Source organism: Myiozetetes cayanensis, unplaced genomic scaffold (genome assembly GCF_022539395.1).
Source record: "Myiozetetes cayanensis isolate MyiCay16 unplaced genomic scaffold, myiCay2020 scf5-8, whole genome shotgun sequence".
Taxonomy (NCBI): domain Eukaryota; kingdom Metazoa; phylum Chordata; class Aves; order Passeriformes; family Tyrannidae; genus Myiozetetes; species Myiozetetes cayanensis.
In genome coordinates this window covers 90,384,677-90,404,693 of record NW_026087742.1, presented here as the reverse complement: position 1 = coordinate 90,404,693, position 20,017 = coordinate 90,384,677, and the positions used below count along the sequence as shown (strand labels likewise).

At 43.8% G+C, this 20,017-nt stretch overlaps 1 protein-coding gene across 3 annotated transcripts; it reads left to right on the top strand.

Annotated features, from left to right (window-relative positions):
* Positions 1–370: 370 nt before the first annotated feature.
* Positions 371–14,036, top strand: CHAMP1 (chromosome alignment maintaining phosphoprotein 1). Of its 3 annotated transcripts, none has more exons than XM_050331538.1 (2): positions 371–435; positions 10,327–14,036. In XM_050331538.1, exon 2 carries the CDS (start codon positions 10,388–10,390, stop codon positions 13,250–13,252), a length of 2,865 nt encoding a protein of 954 aa, XP_050187495.1. In that variant the 5' UTR covers positions 371–435; positions 10,327–10,387; the 3' UTR covers positions 13,253–14,036. The 3 variants fall into 3 exon arrangements, with proteins under 3 accessions (XP_050187495.1, XP_050187497.1, XP_050187496.1); XM_050331540.1 differs by lacking the exon at positions 371–435 and adding an exon at positions 4,527–5,306; XM_050331539.1 differs by lacking the exon at positions 371–435 and adding an exon at positions 6,450–7,722.
* Positions 14,037–20,017: the final 5,981 nt, after the last annotated feature.

Genomic DNA, 20,017 nt, shown 5'->3' with positions numbered 1-20,017 from the left:
CCGCAGAAAGGGCGATTATACACTGGCATGGGCTGCCGAGGGAGGTGCTGGAGTCGCCATGCCTGGAGGTGTTGAAGGCAAAACTGCACATGGCGCTGAGTGCCAGGGTTGATATGATGGTGTTCGGTCATAGGTTGGACTCAGTGATCTCAGAGGTCTTTTCTAACCTAATTTGTGTTTCCGTGCCCCCGTGTTTTGGGATCCGTGACCGTCCCCATCCCGCACAGACCCCGCTGGGAGCCCTCAGGCAAGGCCGGGCCCCCGGTGGGGCAGCGCCCCCTGCCGGCGGGCGCCGCATCCCGGCCCTGGCCCCGCCCCCGCCTCTGCCGCCGCCGCGCACGTGACGCGGCCCCGCCTCCCGCCGCCGCCGCCGCCATTGGCGGGGGAGCCCGGCCCGGCCCCCCGGCCCGCGCCCGCCGCCCGGAGCTGCCGAGGGTGAGTGCGCCCGGGGCCGGGGGCTCCGCATCCCGATCCCGCTCCCGCCCGCCGGGCCCGCCGCGCTCCAACACCCCCTGCGCTCCGGGCCTGGGCCTTCCCCTTGGCCGGCCCCCGCCGCGCGGCGGGCGGCGGCGACCGATGCCGGCACCGGCGTGGGGGGAACAAAACCGGCGGGGCCGCGCACGGGAGGGAGGGAGGGAGGGAGAGGGGAGGCGGCGGCGGAGAGCGCCCAGCGGGGCGGGAATGAATGGGCGGGCGGCGTGACCCCCGGCGGCGGCAGGGCCGGGCAGCGGCGAGCCGGGAGCGCCGGGCCCGCAGGCACCCCCTGCCCGCGGGAAAGTTACGGCGGTGCCGGCGGGGCGAGGGGCGGGACGGACACGCTGCCGGACCTGCTGTCCCGGGATAGCGAGTTCGGCCCGGGACGTGTCCCCGCCGGGACCGGGCCCTTCCCTGGTGACAGAAATAGCGGCCGGGAGCGGGTGCGTCGCACGTGGGAGCGGGGAAGCAGGTGCAGAGCTCACAGCGGGCACGGGTCTGGAGCGCGTCCTGGCAGGAGCGGCTCAGGGAGCGGGGGATGTCCAGCCTGGAGAAGAGGAGGCTCAGGGGTGAGAGATCTTATCACTTTGCAACCACCTGACGGGAGGTTGTAGCCAGGTGGGGATCGGCCTCTTCTCCCGGGGAAGCAGCGACAGTATGAGAGGACATAGCCTCAAGCAGCGCTGGGGCAGGTTTGAGGTTGAACATTGGGAAGAAATTCTTCCCAGAAGGGGTGATTAGATGCTGGTATGGGCTGCCCTAGGGGGTGGTGGAGTCACTGTCCCTGAAGGTATTTAAGGAAAGATCAGACATGGCACTGAGTGCCATGGTCAAGTGGACATGGTGGTGATCAGTCATAGTTGGACTTGATCTCAGAGGTCTTTTCCAATCTAATTGATTCTCTGATTATGTGAATTGTTTATAAGGGAGGAATATAGAAACTTCGGATTTCATTTTTCTCTTACGTAATCTCCCCTTGAACCCCATTTGCTTTCAGGGCAGTGTAAATGAAATTGTTAGCCTGGGGTCACCAAGATTCTCAACCTTAATTCACAGTTCCTGACTAGATTAGATGTTCTGGTGGGTTCAGTGGCACTTAATTAGCTCAGGTTCAGCACTGCAGCAGTAGCATTTCTGGGGCCAGTTTTGGAAGCCATGTATGTGGAATTGTGAACTTGGAATTGTAAAGCCTTGTCAGAATTACATGGAGTTAATTTTTTTCTATCCCGAATCTGTTGTAGGTACATGATTTTACTCTGCAGTTTAGACTGTTACTAGATCGTGTGTTGAGAACTAATGTTATTCTCTTAATGAAGAGAATTGTCAATCTCATAATGAAGAGCAAAATCTTGCAAAAGAGCTCCAGTTCTGGCCCCTTTGTTTCTCAAATCATTTGCGTGTGCATCAAGTATTGTCACTTTGCAACAATCCTGTAACTTGAACCTTTTCTGAAAACATGGAATCTCATAATATAACCATTTTCATTCCTGCATCTGGTGTCTCCCATGTTCTCAGCATATCTTAGCATTCAGTGGCTGGTTGGGTCAGGGTGTTTGTGCCTTGTTTAGGTGTGTAATTTTAAAGACCTGGTTCAGCAGTTGTTGCTCATGAAACTTAGCCCAAATAGATCGGCAGTTAGCTGGAAGTTCAGACATGAAGATGCAGTCAGATTCCTGTGGACTCTTCTGGATTAGCAGGAGCATAGTGCTGCCTGTCTTGTTCGTGGTGCGATGGAAGTGACCCCTGTACCTGCCATGTACATTGTGAAGCGCCGGCTCTGCCATGCTCTAGGGATGTTTGTGTGCAGCTTCCTCTGGGAGCTAAACTTCTGTTTGTCAGTCACAACACAGGGATGTAGCTTCGAGAGAAGCATCATGCTGCCACCAGACTGCCATTTACTTTCTGGCACCACAGAACATGTCACTTTTCCTTTTGCTTAAACACAGCAGTAGTCTGGATCTGCTCATGTTAGCAGAGGCAGTGAAGCAACTATCCAGCTTCCTTGTGCTGAGAACACACGTACGATTGACCCTCTTCACTGATAAAGGATATTGCTGATCTGGTTGCCTATATGAAACTTCCAAGGCTGATGAAAATTAAACAGTGATCCTTCCTGTGCAGGGGCTGATACAGGGAATCCAGCATGGTTGTAGAGCATTGCAGAAAATCACAGGGTTTTCTTCTGGAGGGTTTTCCCAGCTGTGTTGGTGTCATTGATGTGTGTTGCATGTCCTCTGTCTGCTTGAGTCTTACCAGGCTTGATTATTTATTGTCAGGGAAAGAACTACAGATCCTTCTGCCAGTGAGAACCAAGACAGCCTTATACTGAGCAATGATATGACGGACTACTTGTTGCTGTGTTCTGAAATTCTTCATGGAATATTAAAAGCAACCTGTAATTTTCTGTGATCACAGGCAGTCTAGATCATTAGTTTTGAGCCCTTGACTGCTTCCCTCTGGTGCTACCTCGTGACCGTTACAGCTTAACCTCTGTAGAGGAAAAATGCAGGCGTATATTAAATGTTGCAATGCTGAGTGTAGAGTGTGTTTATTAAAAATTAGCAGGAATGATTGGTAGACTTGTAGCTATGCAGTTGGGACGCAATTGAGAAGTGGAGACAGGTTGTTCGCTGCCAGAGTCAGTGTCGTGCCATCCCCTGTGTGGATTCCTTCTCATATATAATATCTCCTGTGCATTTCTTTTTTTTTCCACTGGGAGGTTTCTGAAAGGCTGCAGGAATTATGGCTTTATCTTTAGTGGGATCCTTATGGAGGATGGGATGCGAAATCCAGGAACTATTTTTGAAGTGCCTGTATGTTTTAACTGGGAAGATATCGGGAGATCTCTACTCTGTGCATTAGCTTAGGACACTCCTATTTCTCAGTCTATCATGAGCTCAGCAGGGGTTTCTGATGCTGTTTAACTCTGCTCTGTGGTTACCCTGCATTATATGTAACCAACTTTTGGTTGAATTTGCATTTATCTCATTGCCTCTGACTTCTTGGGTGCTGAGAACCAAGCAAGAAAATAGTGATGGTTGTTCTTTTCTCAGGTAGATAAATGTCCTCATTACCAATCCTTTCCCCCTGCTATTTTTCTGTTCTTCCTGTGATGGAGGAGATTATGGCCAGGACTGCAGTGTAGGGGACAAGGAGCTGGTGTAAAGATCTCAAGCATCTCTGTGGAGAGAGGAGAGAGCTGGTGGTAGGAACCTTTGTATGTAGGTTCTAGACATGGAATCACAGAATTGTAGAATCAGCCAGGTTGGTAAGGACCTCTTGAGATCGAGTCCAACCCTTGATCCACTATCATTATGGTTACTAGACTATGACACTAAGTGCCACATCCAGTCTCATCATCAATACCTCCATGGATGGACAATCCCCCACCTCCCTGGGCAGCCCATTCCAATGCCTGATTACCCTCTCTATAAATAATTTTTTCCTAATAACCAGCCTAAACCTCCCCTGGCAGAGCTTAAGACTGTGCCCTCTTGTCTTACTGATACCTGCCTGGGAGAAGAGACCAACCCCCACCTGGCTACAACCTCCTTTCAGGGAGTTGTAGAGAGTGATGAGGTCACCCCTGAGCCTCCTCCTCCAGGCTAAACAACCCCAGCTCCCTCAGCCTCTCCTCTCAGTGCTTGCGTTCAAGTCCCTTCACCGGCGTGGTTGCTCTTCTCTGGACCTGCTCCTGGACCTCAATATCCTTCCTGAACTGAGGGGCCCAGAACTGGACACAGCACTCCAGGTGTGACCTCACCAGCACTGAGTACAGAGGCAGAATCACTTCCCTGCTCCTGCTGGCCACACTGTTCCTGATACAGGCCAGGATGCCATTGGCCTTCTTGGCCACCTGGGCACACTGCTGGCTCATGTTCAGCCTCCTGTCAATCAGTACCCCCAGGTCCCTTTCTGCCTGGCTACTCTCCAGCCACTCTGTCCCCAGCCTGTAGCGCTGCAGGGGTTGTTGTGGCCAAAGTGCAGGACCCGGCACTTGCCCTGTTGAACCTCATCCCATTGGAATCAGCCCAACTCTCCAGATCCCTCTGCAGAGCCCTCCTGCCTTCCAGCAGGTCAACGCTCCCTCCCAACTTGGTGTCATCTGCAAATTTACTAATGGTGGACTCAATCTTCTATTCTAAATCATCATTAAAAATATTAAACAGAGCTGGAACCAAAACTGATCCCTGGGGGACATCATTAATGACTGGCCACCAACTGGAGAGAGTGTCCCTGTCCAAGCTGTGGGCTGCCAGCTTTTCCAGGAGTATATTATGGGAGATGGTGTCAAAGGCTTCACTGAAGTCCAGATAGAGACATCCACAGCCTTCCCCTTATCCACCAGGCAGGTCACCTGATCCTAAGAGGAGATCAGGTTGGTCAGACAGGACCTGCCCTTCCTAAACCCGTGCTGGCTGGCTCTGATCCCTTGTCCATCCTGTAGGTGCTGTGTGATTGCACTCAGGATGATCTGCTCCATAACCTTGCCAGGCACTGAGGTCAGGCTGACAGACCTGTAGTTTCCTGGGTCCTCCTTGCAGCCCTTTTTGTGGATCGGTGACATTCCTCAACTTCCAATCGTCTGGGACCTCCCCAGCAAGCCAGGACTGTTGGTAAATGATGGAGAGTGGCTTGGTGAGCTCTTCTGCCAGCTCCGTCATCACCCTAGGATGGATCCCATCCAGTCCCATAGACATGGGAGGATCCAAGTGGCTCAACAGGTCTCTGTTTCCTCCTTGATTACAGGGGGGCTATTCAACTTCTTATCCCTGTCTACAAGCTCCAGAAGCCAGCTGTCCTCAGGACAACCTGTCTTACTTTTTTAAAAGGTAAAGAAGGTGTTAAATACCTCAGCCTTTTCCTCATCTTTGATAACTAGGTTCCTGCCCATGTCCAATAAAGAATGGAGGTTTTCCTTGCCCCTCCTTTTGCTATTGATGTATCTATAGAAAGACTTTTTGTTATCCTTAACGGAAGTGGCAAGATTGAGTCCAAAGTCTACCTTCATGTCTCTAATTTTCTTTCTACAAGACCTAATTACATTCCTAAACTCTTCCTGAGTAACCAGCCCTTTTTTCCATGATTGGTAGACTCTTTTTGTACCCTTATTTCCTTCAGAATCTCCCTGTTCAGGCAGACCAGTTGTCTTCCCCGCTGGCTTGCCTTTTGGCACACGGGACAGCCTTCTCCTGTGCGTTCTAGACTTCCTTCTTGAAGCATGTCCATGCCTCCTGGGCCCCTTTGTTTCAAGGGCTATTTCCCGGGGTACACTCTGAACCAGTCTTCTGAATAGAAGAGTGTGTGAAAGAAGAGGGATGGGGAGAGGTGGCTTATGGAGCAGCAGAGACTGGTGGTCCCACTTCTGAGACTTCTGTGTCTCTTTGAGCAGCTTTTAATGTGAGTGATGGCCATTGATTTGTGTCATTTCAGGTCATCTAAGAGCTGAGTTGGTGGTGATGCTGTTACTGTGCTTGATAGCTGTGGATACAGTGAGCTTGTAGGCAGAAGCACTTGTTCAGGTAGATTTCAGTGGAAAACTTCATGTCATAGGAAAAGTCTGAATGAGTCTTGGCTACCTTAAGTTAAAATTTAGTATTGCAAACTCCAGAATCTTAATTCAGTCATAGTATTTTGTCTTGAACTGGAGGCAGGATGCAAACACAGGACAAGTATAAATGCTGGGCTTCAGGCTTCTGCTTCGATTTATTGTGTTTTCAGAACAGATAATTAGTTCTGTTTGGTTGCATCTGTATTTGTTTTCTCAGTGTTGCAGCCATGACAAGTGAGAAAAGTAGGAGGGGATGCAGAAAGACCAATTAAGGAATGCGTTGTGCTTTGTGGTGTTGAAGTGGCATGCAGCAGCCTCAGCTGTAGCCACTGCTGCACTGCACATCCTGTAACTGAGAATTTGAGTAGGTGCGATGCTCAACTGTCCTTTCGACAATATATGTATGGCCTGGCAGAGTGTTCGACAAAACAGAGTGGCCTGGGGCCTGCACAGCAGTTTTCTGTACGTGCATGGGTGGCATCTTCTTTGTTGCTCCCAGGAGTATTCAAGCAGGCCTGAGACATACTCTAGTGGCCATGCCCCTTCTGCTTTGTTTCATGGGGGACCTGTGGCTCATGGCAATTTGATCTTCATCCTGAAATTCATACTCTTCCTCAAAGGGCTTCAGGAGGCTAGAATGATATTTGGATTTAGTACTTGATCCTGTTCTCGACACTGCACATGGAGCACCCTGACAGATTGATCACACCAGTTATTTTCCTTATCCTTTTTATGGGTTTGAGTTGGAGCAGTGCAGATCTAGTTCCCTTTAATGTCTATTATAATTCATTTACACTGAGGAAGTGTGGTCCATCTGTCTTAGTGTTGCCAAAAAGATGCTGGTGAGCAGAAATTGCATCATAGTTCATGCAGGTCCAAAGCCATGGGGGCCTGGTTACTGAGCATATGGTTTCTAGACTGGCTGGCTCTGCTGGTGTGGAATTGTTTAGAAAACATGTTGTTCCTTACACTTTCACCCAAATACAGGACCTAGTGCAGAACAAGTTCTGGTGCCAGAGTTGACGACAAAGAGCAATGGGAAACAGTTACCTGTGTGATAAACCTGGGTATAGAGGAGAGCAGCAATCAGAGCCATGTAGAGACAGTGGCATTGGAGCTCAAAGTGAGAAGGGATCAGGAGGGATTGACGGGAAAGTCTTTCAGACTAGCTGTTTAGATATGTACCAAGTGAACCAGCAATATCTCAGCGTTCATTCCTTCAGAAGTGTTTCGATAAATTTAAATTGACAGCACGAGTTAGTAGTACTCAGCACTGTTGAAGTTTGTTACTGATCTCACAGTAACTATTCTAAAACTCGATTTACTATTCCAGGTACTCACGGCCTAAGATGCTGCAATAACAAAGAGCTGTCTTGCTCAGTAGTATGCCTTAATTAGGTAGAGATTTCAGCAGAAGAGGCAGTTTCTTCAGTGACTGCCAGCTACAGTGGGCTGAAGTTACAAAACCACAAATGCCGAGTGATGGCAGTGTGAGAACTCTTTAATGTTATTTCTTATGCCAAAGGCTTGAATGTCAAGACCTTTGGATGTTTGGGCCGTGCTTGGAACTTCTTTGGTTTCCAAAATAGTCTCGTGGTCAAAAAAGCCTAGCAGCAACTTGGACAATTTTTGGAGGGGAGCCAGGGACTCTTTCTGACTGTTGTTTTTGGAAAGAAGATGGAAAATTTCATCATAAGGTAAGATAGAACTGAATAAAAGGAGAGGATGGGAGATAGGGAGTGAAGTGTGGTTGAGTGAATTACAGAAAACTGCAGAAATGGCAAAAGTTAGGTGATGTGCAAAGGGGAGGGAAGTTGTGAAGAGCATAGAAAAGATTGTCTGGTAGACTTTGTTGTAAACTGTGATAATTTCAATTTGGAAAAGCCTTTTTGTTTTCTAGAGAGAAGAAAATGGATAATTCAGGATTACCATCAGTTTTGGAATTGACAAATTCCCTTTCAAGTCTAAAAATGTGATTAGTGCAGTATGTCCTAATTATGTTCTACTGTGATTTGGTAAAAAAAGCCTCCTTTTTATTTAGCTTGTATAAGCAATTCAGAATTTTTGGCTTTCAAATTGAAATCTTCCTTTCCTAGCATCATGCCAAATCCCCCAAACAAAACATAAACTGTAATTCATAAAGACTTGAAGGTCTTTTGGAGTGTTAAGTAAGACGTGACGTGCTTTGGGTTTCTACAATTGTCAAGTTATTTACTCTTGCAGTTATGGACCACTGTACGCTATCTTTCTGTTTTGTTTTGATCTTTTATGGGAATAAAAAGTTTGTTTTAAGACTTTGGGAAGTGTTTCATTGTCAACACTGTGGTGTGGACTACATTTTGGACTGTCTTCTGTATGGCTACCAATATTGCTGGGAAACTGCAACTTACATTCCAAAGGTCCTCCCTCTTCAGTGTTTGTGGGGCAGGGCACTCACTTCTCACGTGCAGCTGGACTGCAGTCGAATGCTGTACATTTTTGTCTCATGGTTGTAAAGCAGGATCCTTCTTAAAGCTCTGTCTGTGGTCCTGCTATACTTCCCAATTGGAAATCTACCTGTTCTTTTGACTTAATGTGAAGTGTGTATGCACACTGCATGCTAAAAAGTTGTTCCATGAGCAACTGAGCTAGTGAACCTTCATTTCCTAGGGATTTGTGTCCTCTGCTTCTCAGCCTGCCCCTCTTTCTTGTGTTTTTGCTGTATCCATCTCATCCTTTAGCAGCACTGCTAATTTGCTTTCATTCTGTCCCTGCCCCAAACCCAAAGCATCTCACTGCTGTAGTGTTTTTAATTGTCTCTTTTTCCCTAATTACAAGCTGAATCAGACACTGCTTGTTCTGCGTGTTTTTGCATACTGACCATTTGTGTAGAGGCTAAACAGAACCAGGCACTGTTAAGTGACATATTTGGCTGTAGCCTCAGTGGAGGCATTGCTTTCATTCTCTACTCAGTTCCTGATTTTCTTGAAATGTGTAGAAATGTAAAACAAGGCTGGATTGCTTTGTCTGGTTTGATTGGCATTGACTGTGGGGCAAAGTGTTTGTGTAAGCCTCATTTCCATGAGAAACCAGGGTAAAAATGCTTTAGGAATAAATTAAGAAAACTTGCTTGAATGCATATTTTTAGATTTGTTTTTAGTCTAATATCTATTTCGACAAGAAAATTAATGTTAAAATGACACAAAGATTTTGAGTGTTTTGAAACTGTGTGTCTTACAAGACCCCCCAAAATTAGACTGATAGCTTAGCATGATAATCATCAAACAACTGTTTAATTTCAACTTACAAGAAGAGAGGCTGTTCATTCACTTAAATGTCCAAATATTCCTTTTTACCTTCCACTTTTATGTGAATATAACTTACAGAATATGGTTTTCAGATTTTGTAGTCGCTGATCCAGGTAAATTCTGTTGGAAATAGTGCGTTTCAGATGCTGCATTTCTGGGGGGGGAGGGGTTGTGTTTGTTTTTGGAGTGCTTGTTTGGTTGGTTGGTTTATTGTTGGGGTTATTTTGCTGTTAGTTTGGGTTTTTTCTAAGGTCTTACAAATGCAATAATTTTGACAAATTCCCATCTTTGGAGTGAGGCAAAAAATGCTTTGGATACATAGGACTGTCAACGATGCCAATTGGAAAAAACACCTTGTTGTTTTTCTTAAACACCTTGTTGTTTTTCTTAAATAGTATATATTTTTGTTATTAGGGCAGCAAATGAAATAATGGAATAGGAAAAATTCTTTTCATAATAGATAAAGTTTTTATGATCAACAGCATTTGTTTTTCATGTAATTAGTGAAAGGAAAACAGTGTTTAACAGATGAAAGCAGGGCCTAAGATTTAGGCTGGTGTTTTCTTGAATGTATTTCCTGTCTTCGTCGAAAATTGCTAGTTTGTTTTGAAATTTAATGATGAAGATGTGTTTTTGAAATGTCTTTATCTCAGTGGCAGTATTTCAAAGTACTTTTTGTTTTCAGTTTACATGTGTAATGGAGAAAGCAAGTCAGTTTTATCAAATGAAGTATCACCTGGGTTCTTTTTTTATCTTTTACTTCCAGATTTTTTACAGAGGTTGGAAGGCCTATCATTAAATATTAGCATTGTTTTTTTCAGGTTCAGCTGATGTAAAATGACTTTCAGAAGTTGGAGACACCTATGTATTTCTTTATGTTGTTGTTAGTACCTTTGCAAAACTTAGGCTATCTAAAAAGGGAAATGGGAGGGGAAGTGCACCTGATTATTTAGGAAAGACAGAGTTGAAATTAACATGGACAACTGACTGTACAGATTTTTTCCTTTATTGCAGAAACTGAAACTTCATCTTTAAAAAGTGCAGTGCTGTGAAAACTGTTACTGACCATAGAAAAATGGACATGTTGCAGATACTCCGTAAAACCACAGAACGCTTGGAGTGTGACCACTGCAGCTTCAGAGGAACGGACTATGAAAACATACAAATTCATATGGGTACCGTTCACCCAGAGTATTGTGATGAAATGGATGCTGCTGGTTTGGGTAAACTTATATTTTATCAAAAAAGTGCAAAACTGTTTCACTGCCACAAATGCTTCTTTACCAGCAAGATGTATTGCAATGTGTATTACCACATCAAAGCACAGCATGCAGCACCTGAGAAGTGGAATGAGGAGCGGAAGGAACAGCGGGTAGAAGGAGATTCAGATTCATCTAAAAAAAGTGTCACGTCGGAGCCACAGAAACCTTCCCTTTCCCCTGAGTTGCACAAACCCGCCCTTTCTCCTGAACTCCCCAAATCTGAACCTGTTGTTTCCCCCAAGCTTCAGAAATCTTCTGCATCTCCAGAGCCCCAGATACCTGCTCAGGTGACTTCCTCAGAGGCAGAGAATACATGCCAGACTGTATCCCCAGATCCAGAAAAGTCAGCCCAGGCTACATCTCCAGATCCAGAGAAGTTAGCCTCCGCGGCGTCCCCTGATCCACAGAAGCCATCCCCGCCTGTGTCCCCCGATCAACTGAAGCCATCTCCTGCTGTGTCCCCTGACCCACAGAAGCCATCTCCTGCTGTGTCCCCTGACCCACAGAAGCCAGCCCCAGCTGTGTCTCCAGAGCCCCGGCGACATTCCCCAGCTGTGTCTCCAGAGCCCCGGCGGCATTCCCCAGCAATGTCTCCAGAACCCCGTCGGCATTCCCCTGCTGTATCACCAGAGCCCCGGCGCCATTCTCCTGCTGTGTCTCCAGAACCTCGCAGATACTCCCCAGCTGTGTCACCAGAGCCAAAGAAACCTACTCCAGCAGCATCCCCTGAACCACGGAGGTATGCCCCAGCTGGGTCTCCTGAGCCACGGAGGCACCCCTCCCAAATGCGTAGGCCTGCTTCTGCTTCTCCTCCTGAAACCCGGAGGCCTGCTTCTGCAGTTTCACCAGAGTCATGGAGACCTGGTCCGACTGTTTCCCCTGAGCCCTGGAGGTCTCACGAGGTGCAAAAGTCTTCGACAATTTCTCCCTGGGCTCCAAAGCCTGCCATGTCAGTGTCTGTAGAATCCCGGAGGTCTGCCCCTGAGTCCCGAAGGCCTGGCCCTGTTGTGTTGCCAGAACCTAGGAGGCTTGTTTCTGATTCATGTAAGTCTACATCCTTTTCTGAGTCCCAGAAGTCTACTCTTGTTTCTTCTGAGCCATGGAAACCCATCTCATCTGTTTACCCTGAAGGCTGGAAACCTGTTCTGTCTCCTGACACATGGAAGCATTCTCCCCCAGTTTCTCCTGAGCTTCGAAAGTCTAGTCACACTGTTGCCTCTGACTCTTGGAAGCCACCTTTCTTTCCTGAGGTCCGTAAGCCTGGTGTTTCAGTATCTCCTGAATCTTGGAAACTCTCTGAGTCACGGAAATCTATGTATTTTTCTGAAACTCAGAAATCCACCTCTGCTGCTTCGTCTGAGATTCAGAAACGAGCTCTTTTCCCTGAACCTCGGAAAAGAGTGCTGTTCCCAGAGTCTCGTAAATCTAATCCTACTGCTTCTACTGATATCCAGAAACGTGCCGTCTTTTCTGAGCCCCAGAATCAAATATCTACTTCTGCTGTTTCTACTGAAGGTCAAAAACAAGCCCTGTGTTCTGAAACCCAGAAATCAGCTCTTGTTTCTTCTGAAGTCCAGAAGCATGCCCTATTTTCTGAAGCCCAGAAACTTGCTCCCATTTCCTCTGAAGTTCAGGAGTCTACTTCCTTTCCAGAGTCTCAGAAATCCACATCTCCTGAAATTCAGAAACATGGCCTCTTTACTGAGTCCCAGAAACCTACTCCTATTTCTCCTGAGACACCCAAACAAGTTGTTTTTACCGACTCCCAGAAATCTGCTATTTCCCCTGATGTTCAAAAGCATGCTGTATTTTCTGAGATGCAGAAACCTGCTGCTGCTTTATCCTCTGATGTCCAGAGACATGCTGAAACTACTGTACCTTCTGAAATCCAGAAGAATATCCTGTTTTCCGAGCCTCACAAGTCTACTTCAGGCTTTTTCTCTGAGCCCCAAACACCTAGTGAATCTGGTGAGAGTGACTTTCTCTCTCACACTTTAGATGATCAGAAACCACTGGATGATTTATTCTCACAGGATGAACAATCGTTACTAGCCAAAGAATCACCAGAAGACATGCTATATTCATGCCCGAAAAAGAAGCCCAAGAAGGAAAACCAGGAGAACTCAGATTCTGAGCTAAATATCAGTGAGTGTGGGAAAACAGAGATGGACTCAATGGAGATAAAGGAACAAGAATCCAACAGTGACCAAGAGCAGTATGACATGGAGTCATCTGATTATGGCAAAGAGAGCAAAATGGATGCAACTACTCCCACGCAGCCACAGTGTGTGCTGCAGTTTACTGAAGAGAAAGAGGCTTTCATCTCTGAGGAAGAAATAGCAAAATACATGAAGCGTGGCAAGGGAAAATATTACTGCAAAATTTGTTGCTGTCGTGCAATGAAAAAAGGTGCTGTCTTGCACCATTTAGTTAACAAGCATAACGTTCAAAGCCCATACAAGTGTAAAATATGTGGCAAAGCTTTTCTCTTGGAGTCTCTTCTTAAAAACCATGTTGCTGCTCATGGTCAAAGTTTGTTGAAGTGTCCCCGTTGTAATTTTGAATCAAATTTTCCTCGAGGCTTTAAGAAACATTTAACCCATTGCCAAAGCCGTCATAGTGATGATGCACCTAAAAAACACTTGGACAACCTTGAACCACTTGAAGAACAAATTTAATCTTTTTTTCTCCTTGTGGTAGAAAAGCTAAATTTACAGAAGTGTTCAAAGTGTTACTGTATGTTAACCGAGTAGTTTAGCTGATCTGACAAGTCAGAAGATGCATGGTTTATTGTGCTATGTTTACCTTGTCTTTTATAGCTGTATTACTGAAGAGATTTACTTTTGAAAGTCATTTTAAATACGTGTTCATGTCTTTGTATTACCCATCAGTAGAGTCATATTTTATTTTTCAGATGTACTATGTTTTTGAAACCAAAATGGATACAAAATAGTTTTGTAAAGATTTGTAAAACGTATAGGCAATTAAGGACTGGAGTGGCAAGCAATCCATATTTTCCTGTGAAGACAACTTGTTTTTTCACATTTGTTAAATGTTGTATTTTTCAAAATGTTTTTATCAAGTTCTCAAATCTAAAATTCTCACTAAATTGAATGTGAATGAGCCAGGTATGAGAAACTACCAGTGTCCTGGAATAATGATGCCCTGACGTTGTCATTGAGTGTATAGTCAATTGTTGGAAATTCATTGCACTCAATTCTTCGACTTACTTGTCTCAGATTTAGAAGCATCAAGGTACCTATTTTGTGATTCTGTGTTTTGGCCATGTTTTAAGCATGTACTAATATACATTAAATTGATAGATTAACATCAGACTATGTATAGCTCAACACTTTCTCTTGATGATTCAGATGTTTGTAATGTCAGACAACCCCTAATTTTCTTGTATTTGGTGAAATGTTACGCTTTAATGTTTTAACAATAAAAAGAAACCCAACCTGGTGTTGGCCATTTTTCTTTCTTTTTTTTTTTTTTTTCAAATCAAGAATGAAACCTTTCATGTTCAACATACTCTCTTCTAAGTATCTTTAGCAACAAGAGATGCAAAATTACCGAGAAGTTCTGAATGCTTGAACTTCTCAGTCATCAGTTTGTGAAAGAAAGGTTAGCCTAAATTTCATGTCTGTTTTAGAAAAACACATCAGATGTAAATGAAGGAAAACATGCAAACCAAGAATTTGTGCATTGTCATTTAGCAGGCTGGCCTCTGTGTGATTTGCATATTATCTGTTAAAAAACCATAAGTACTTTATAATTCAGAAAGAATATAGATTTTAAGTGGAAGTAGCACAAGGAAGGTTTAATTCTTCTCAGGCTAAATTATGCATAGACTTAAGGTGTTGTAAGTATTGGTTTAGAATATGAAGGTGTTAGTGTTAAATAGTAATAAAAAAGTCTTTAAGTGTAAGCTCCAATCAAAAGCTTTAGGTTAGTTTGATTGAAGCTGGTACCTTAACCCTTTTGTCTTTCAAGAGGGTTCTGAAAGTATGGGAAAAGGTATTTAAAGCTCTGTACTTCGGTGATTTCTCAGCACTCCTATTTAGAGAAGGAGTTAACTTCCTACCATGTTGATAGAAATAACTTGAATGTATTCTGTGACTTACTAAAAGCCAACAGAAATAATTCACTTAGACAGCATAGAATCAGAGATTCATTCTCTACTTCCCAAGTATTAGAAAATACTATTTCTTGCAGTGACAAATAATGCACATTAATGAAAGTCAGCATAGTGAAATAATTTCATAGCTGTGCAGTATATCCTTAATACATACTTGTGTATAACACAATATTCAGCTTTCAGATTCTTTCAATTTTTGAAGGTTACTTTAATAGATCAAGCATGTGACTGAGAAAATGCTTCTGTATGGACTTCTACGATCCCTATCCTTGGAGAGAAATCTCTTCTGTGTGTGTTTGAAAGGACACAGGTTTCAGTCATTTTCATGAAGAATGCTTGAGGGAAAGTACAAAATGAAAACAGAATAAGGAAACACCAGAAGGATAGCTGTGGCCATATATGCTATACAAACTTAACTTCATCTTTTTATTGTAAAAAGTGGTTAATAATTGTGTGGAATGTCCAGTCATGTTTTCAAAGTGCATTTTCACAAGCATTCTCTCAAACTAAAAGTAGTCTGTAGAGAACTCAGACGTGTTTTTCAAAGGTGGTTTTTGTCACAGATTATGACTTCATTTCATATTAGGGAAGAGATTCTTTCAAGAATTACTAGTTTCAGTAATATTTTATCTTCTTCCAGCATACCTAAGAGTATCTATCTGTATACCTGGTATATATACCTGTCTAGGTAAATCTGTATGTTGCTTAAGATGTAGGTCAAAGAAATCATATAGAATGTAACCTAGAGTGTGAACATTTATATAATGTTAATGGTACTAGTTGGTGTTATATTAATGATTAATTGGGGAGCAAAATATTATCAAAAACTGAAGACCATTTAGGGTTCAGTGTTTTAAAATAAGAATTGTGGGCTTCACAATTGCCTATTCTGAGAAAGATTATAAGAAGAATTAAATTTTAGTTCATTTAGTAGAAGCCAAGTCAAAGGAATTCTTGCTAATTTGTTCGGGTTACAGATTCTGCTGGGAATTTGCTCATTTTTTTCTTGTGTTGTTGACTTAAGTGTGTTTATCTGACTTGTCTTGCAGCTACAAGTGCTGGTGCAATGGAAACAAGTGTGAGGGGAACATTTCTTCTGAAGGTAGAGGGCCAAGTCCAGAAGGGACAGTGAGCTCAGGTGGGCTTATGGTAACTCAGAAACTGCACCCTCCATCACAGACATGCTAGCTAAGTGGCTCATCTGTGATGTCCTGGCCACTCAGTTACGTTATTTCCTCACATCTACCTCTTATCTGTCAGTTGTCTGCTGGATTGGTCTTTTCTTTCACTGCCTCTCTACCTTTGTAGTCTATGTTACTGGATGCTGCAGGCAAGATTCTTATGCTTGGTGAGAGTATGCCAAAGCCACAAGTGCTAACCCCCGACAAAAAGGATCAATTGTTTATGTATGCTTAGTGTTTCATTAGCTGAGCTCGGAGCCTTGGAGTCATAGCTGAGACCTGCTGTTCTGTTGAAGCTGTGGGGTTGCCCTCATTGTGCCTGGACAATCCATGACTGCAACAGAGATTTGTAGAGGTATCAAAACCAGATGTTCTAAATCCCTGTCTCAAATGCTTATATTAATATTAACTCTTCAAAGTGCACAACTGTCTGAAACCCAAACCCTCAAGCTCCAGCATTTAAGCAAAACTCATTGGAGAAGCAGGCATTGATTCCCAGTGGCTTTCTCTAGTGCTGCAAGAGAAAATTTAAAAAGTTTTCTCTTTGTACACTCAGCATTTAGTTTTATTCCTTATTGTCCCTCCATTCACAGCTGTAGAACTTGAAGCATATTGAGGAAACCCAGTTCCTTTTAAGTGACTTCCAAAGCTACATTTTTAAATAAAAATAAAAATAAATCATTTAAATCTAATGAGGAAAATTAAATCCTTGTATTAAGAATAAAGATACCTAACATAGGTACCTGTCATCCTGACTTTGTGGAAGACTAGAAGTTTTATCAGTTACAGCATCCATGCTATGTACTTCTAGTTAGGAATAGTCAAATGTTCACAGGCACAAAAGGAGGAAGCTTCTGGCAGCTTCTCAGAGAAGCAGCCCACCATCCTTCTGTAGCCCCCCACTACTAAAACCTGGCCACACAAAGCCAACACACAGTGCTGCATTAGTGGAAAAAGCCTGAACAAGGAAAACGTGGGACTGTTACTGGGTGGAGTGGGTGGATTGGTGACTGCAGACACATAGAAGTCTGAGGTACCTAGTGCTACCTTTGTCTTGACCTCATCAGCAAGGTCTCCCAGGCCTCTGTGATTACTCCAAGGGTTGAAGGAGTGGAATAACTACCATTAGAGAGGGTTGAGTCAGGAGTTACTCAAACTCAAGTCATACAAGTCCATGGGACCCTGTGGACAGTGTCCCAGGGTGCTGTGAGCATTGACTGACATCTAAGGCAGTTGTATATTATCTTTAATGGAGTTATCACTGGCATTCTATAAACATTAATACTTACCGTGATTTTGAGAACAGAATCTTTTTGAAAATTGAAGCAGGGGGTTGTACATAAAAGAAATCTTAAAGCTTCTTCAGTTCTCCCTCTTCCTGCAGATTTCCAAGTATGTAATATAATGGTTCAGCAGTGCAGTTGCTACAGATATGAGTTCGCTTGGTGGTGCTGTTTTATTATAGAGAACAGGAAAGTTGGTAAGGACCAAATGAAGGATTTGGAGAAAATGAGCTCTGCAGTTGAAATGATATCTCAGGATGTCAGTAACATATTGGTAGTATGGCCTCACCAGTGGGACAGAAGGTTTTTACACAAAGACCATATGTGCACTAAAGAGATAATGTAATGACCTTTCTGATGTGGCTCTGGCTTAAGGGGTTACTGCACTCATCTGTCTGACTCCTTTTGTCTGTGCATTGTTCCTTAAGCCTTTTTTGTTGAACTGTTCACTGGTGTTATTTCTAAAGCAGAAACTAGTCTCTTAAAATGTCTTGTCTGTAAATAATTCTTTTTCAAAACCACAATAATTTGTAAGTGCCTGCATTTATGGTTAAATGAAGCATCCCACTGTGGTGCAGATGGTGTATTAACATCCATAAAGGGTAGAAAAAGGTGGGGCTGAATGGTAGGTAGTAATTAAACATTTTTAGGAAACGAACACATGCATAATAGGAAAAATTTCTTCACAAAAAGGGGTGTCCAGCCAGACAGTCTAGACCAGGTGGCTCAAGGTAGCGGTGGAGTCACCATTCTGGAGGTATTCAGTAGATGTGGCACCTGGGGACATGGTTTAGTGGTGGACCTGGCTGGTTCTACATTTACAGTTGGACTTGATAATTTTAGAGGTCTTTTCCAACCTAAACAGTTCTATGATTCTGTGATTCTGTGTGTAGCCTATGTGGACCGAAATATTCCTGTCTGAATGAGTCCTTCGCTGCATGTCACCTCAGGTTTCTTCCAGGACCCTGTCACTAAGTACTCTTGGACTTGTATCAGCTGAGGCACAGGCCTCCCTGTTAAATGAAATGCTTTCCACATCACTGTGAGGCAAATCATTGTGTATTAGAATGTTAAATGGTATTCCTTAAAGTTAAAATATTTTCCTGCATAAATTAATTTTTTTGTGGAAATTATACCCAATGAATTGTGAAATACTGATTTCCTCTTGTTCCAGATGTTGTTCTGCTCTGTACCCAGACTACTGTCCCTTAGTATTCTTCCTCTGTACTCTGAAACCAGTATCTTGGTTTAAAAGTCAGCATTGGAAATAAGTGACAATATAGAGTATTACTTTCTCCTACAAAAAATAATTACTGTGTCTAAAGGCAGGGTGGAGTTGACACAAATAAACCCTTAAACAAACTAAATATTCCTGGTATGCTTGTGAGAGAAATATGCATTGGATGGAAATGGGTTATGTGTGTACAAATGCAGTGTGGCTTTTACTAGTATCGCTCAGATATAAGAGATTGTTTTGTTACTACTTTCTCTCTTGTCTGACTTCCTGAAGATCTCAGAGCTAAAACAATTTTCAAAACTGGAAACCAAACAGACCTCACCCCCTCTGGACTCTGCTAATCTCTGGGATGTTTGCAGTGACTTTAGGAGTGCAAAGTGTTAGAAAGTATTAGTGTGAAAGTTCACACTCGTGTTGCCAGATTTTATGTACATTTTAATCTACACAAGAGGAATTCTGACATCTTACTAAATTATAATATTAAGATTTTTATAAATGATTTTTTAAATTCAGAGTGGATGCTGTCACATTTATCATGAACCTATACTCTGGCATTACTGTTTGTGCATTGCTAGATCATGTCATTCATTTTTTAGTCTCCTTATTATGAGATTCTTTTAATTTGCTCTGGGATCAGCAACACATTTTTTGATTGGGCAGTACCTCTACTGTAGCTGCAGAGAAATCTGGCTGAGGGTTGAGTGCATCAGCCTGCCCGCGTGAACCCTGGCTGCCTGACTTTGTGCTGCGAAGCCTGTCAGGGAGCAGGGAAGTTGCCAGCCACCTCCTAGTCTGCAAATCTTGCTGCAGCTACTGCTTTGCTCCTATGCTAACAAATTATTATACAGCACAGTTAGGCTCTCTAGATGGTGGTGTGCCCCACATGGGGCTCATGTGTCTGGGCAGTGCAGCCTTGTGTGGGGTGCGGGATGCAGGGTGCAGAGCAACCTGACTTCTGCTCTTCTGCCACCCCACCAGCGCTGTAGGGCCTTTGCCTCTTGACTCACTGTACTATGCCTTTAACCTCTTTTAAGAAGAGCTGTAATATCTGCCAAGATAAAATAACGGACAGGGAATGATAACAGCATTCTGGTTTTGCACATATGACAACTCTTATGACATAAGGATCTTGGGTTTTGATGTTTTTGATCTCTTGCCCAGAGAAGTTGTAGATGCCCTATCCCTGGATGTGTTCGAGGCCAGGTTGAGCAGGGTGTTGAGCAACCTGGTGTAGTGGGAGATGTCCCTGCCCATGGCAGGGAGTTTGAAGCTACAGGATCTTAAAGGTCCCTTCCAACCCAAACCATTCTGTGATTCCATGATTCTGTGCTACACCAAGTGCTGTTTTATCTTGTTACCGCTTGCTGCTCTCTGGAACACAGTTTTGGAGAAGTTGTCATTAGAGGGAGCTCCAGAGCAATTTATGAGAAAATCAGCTCGAAACATATTAAATACACATGTGGAATAATAATAATACACAAACGGTTGGTTCAGGAATTACTCTGGGCTTTTGTTCTTATTGTGGTGAATTAATTTTGGCCCTCCTCAGGCTGATTTCCTTGCCACCGTACTCTTAGTCCGCTGTTTTAAAGCACTTGTTTGTT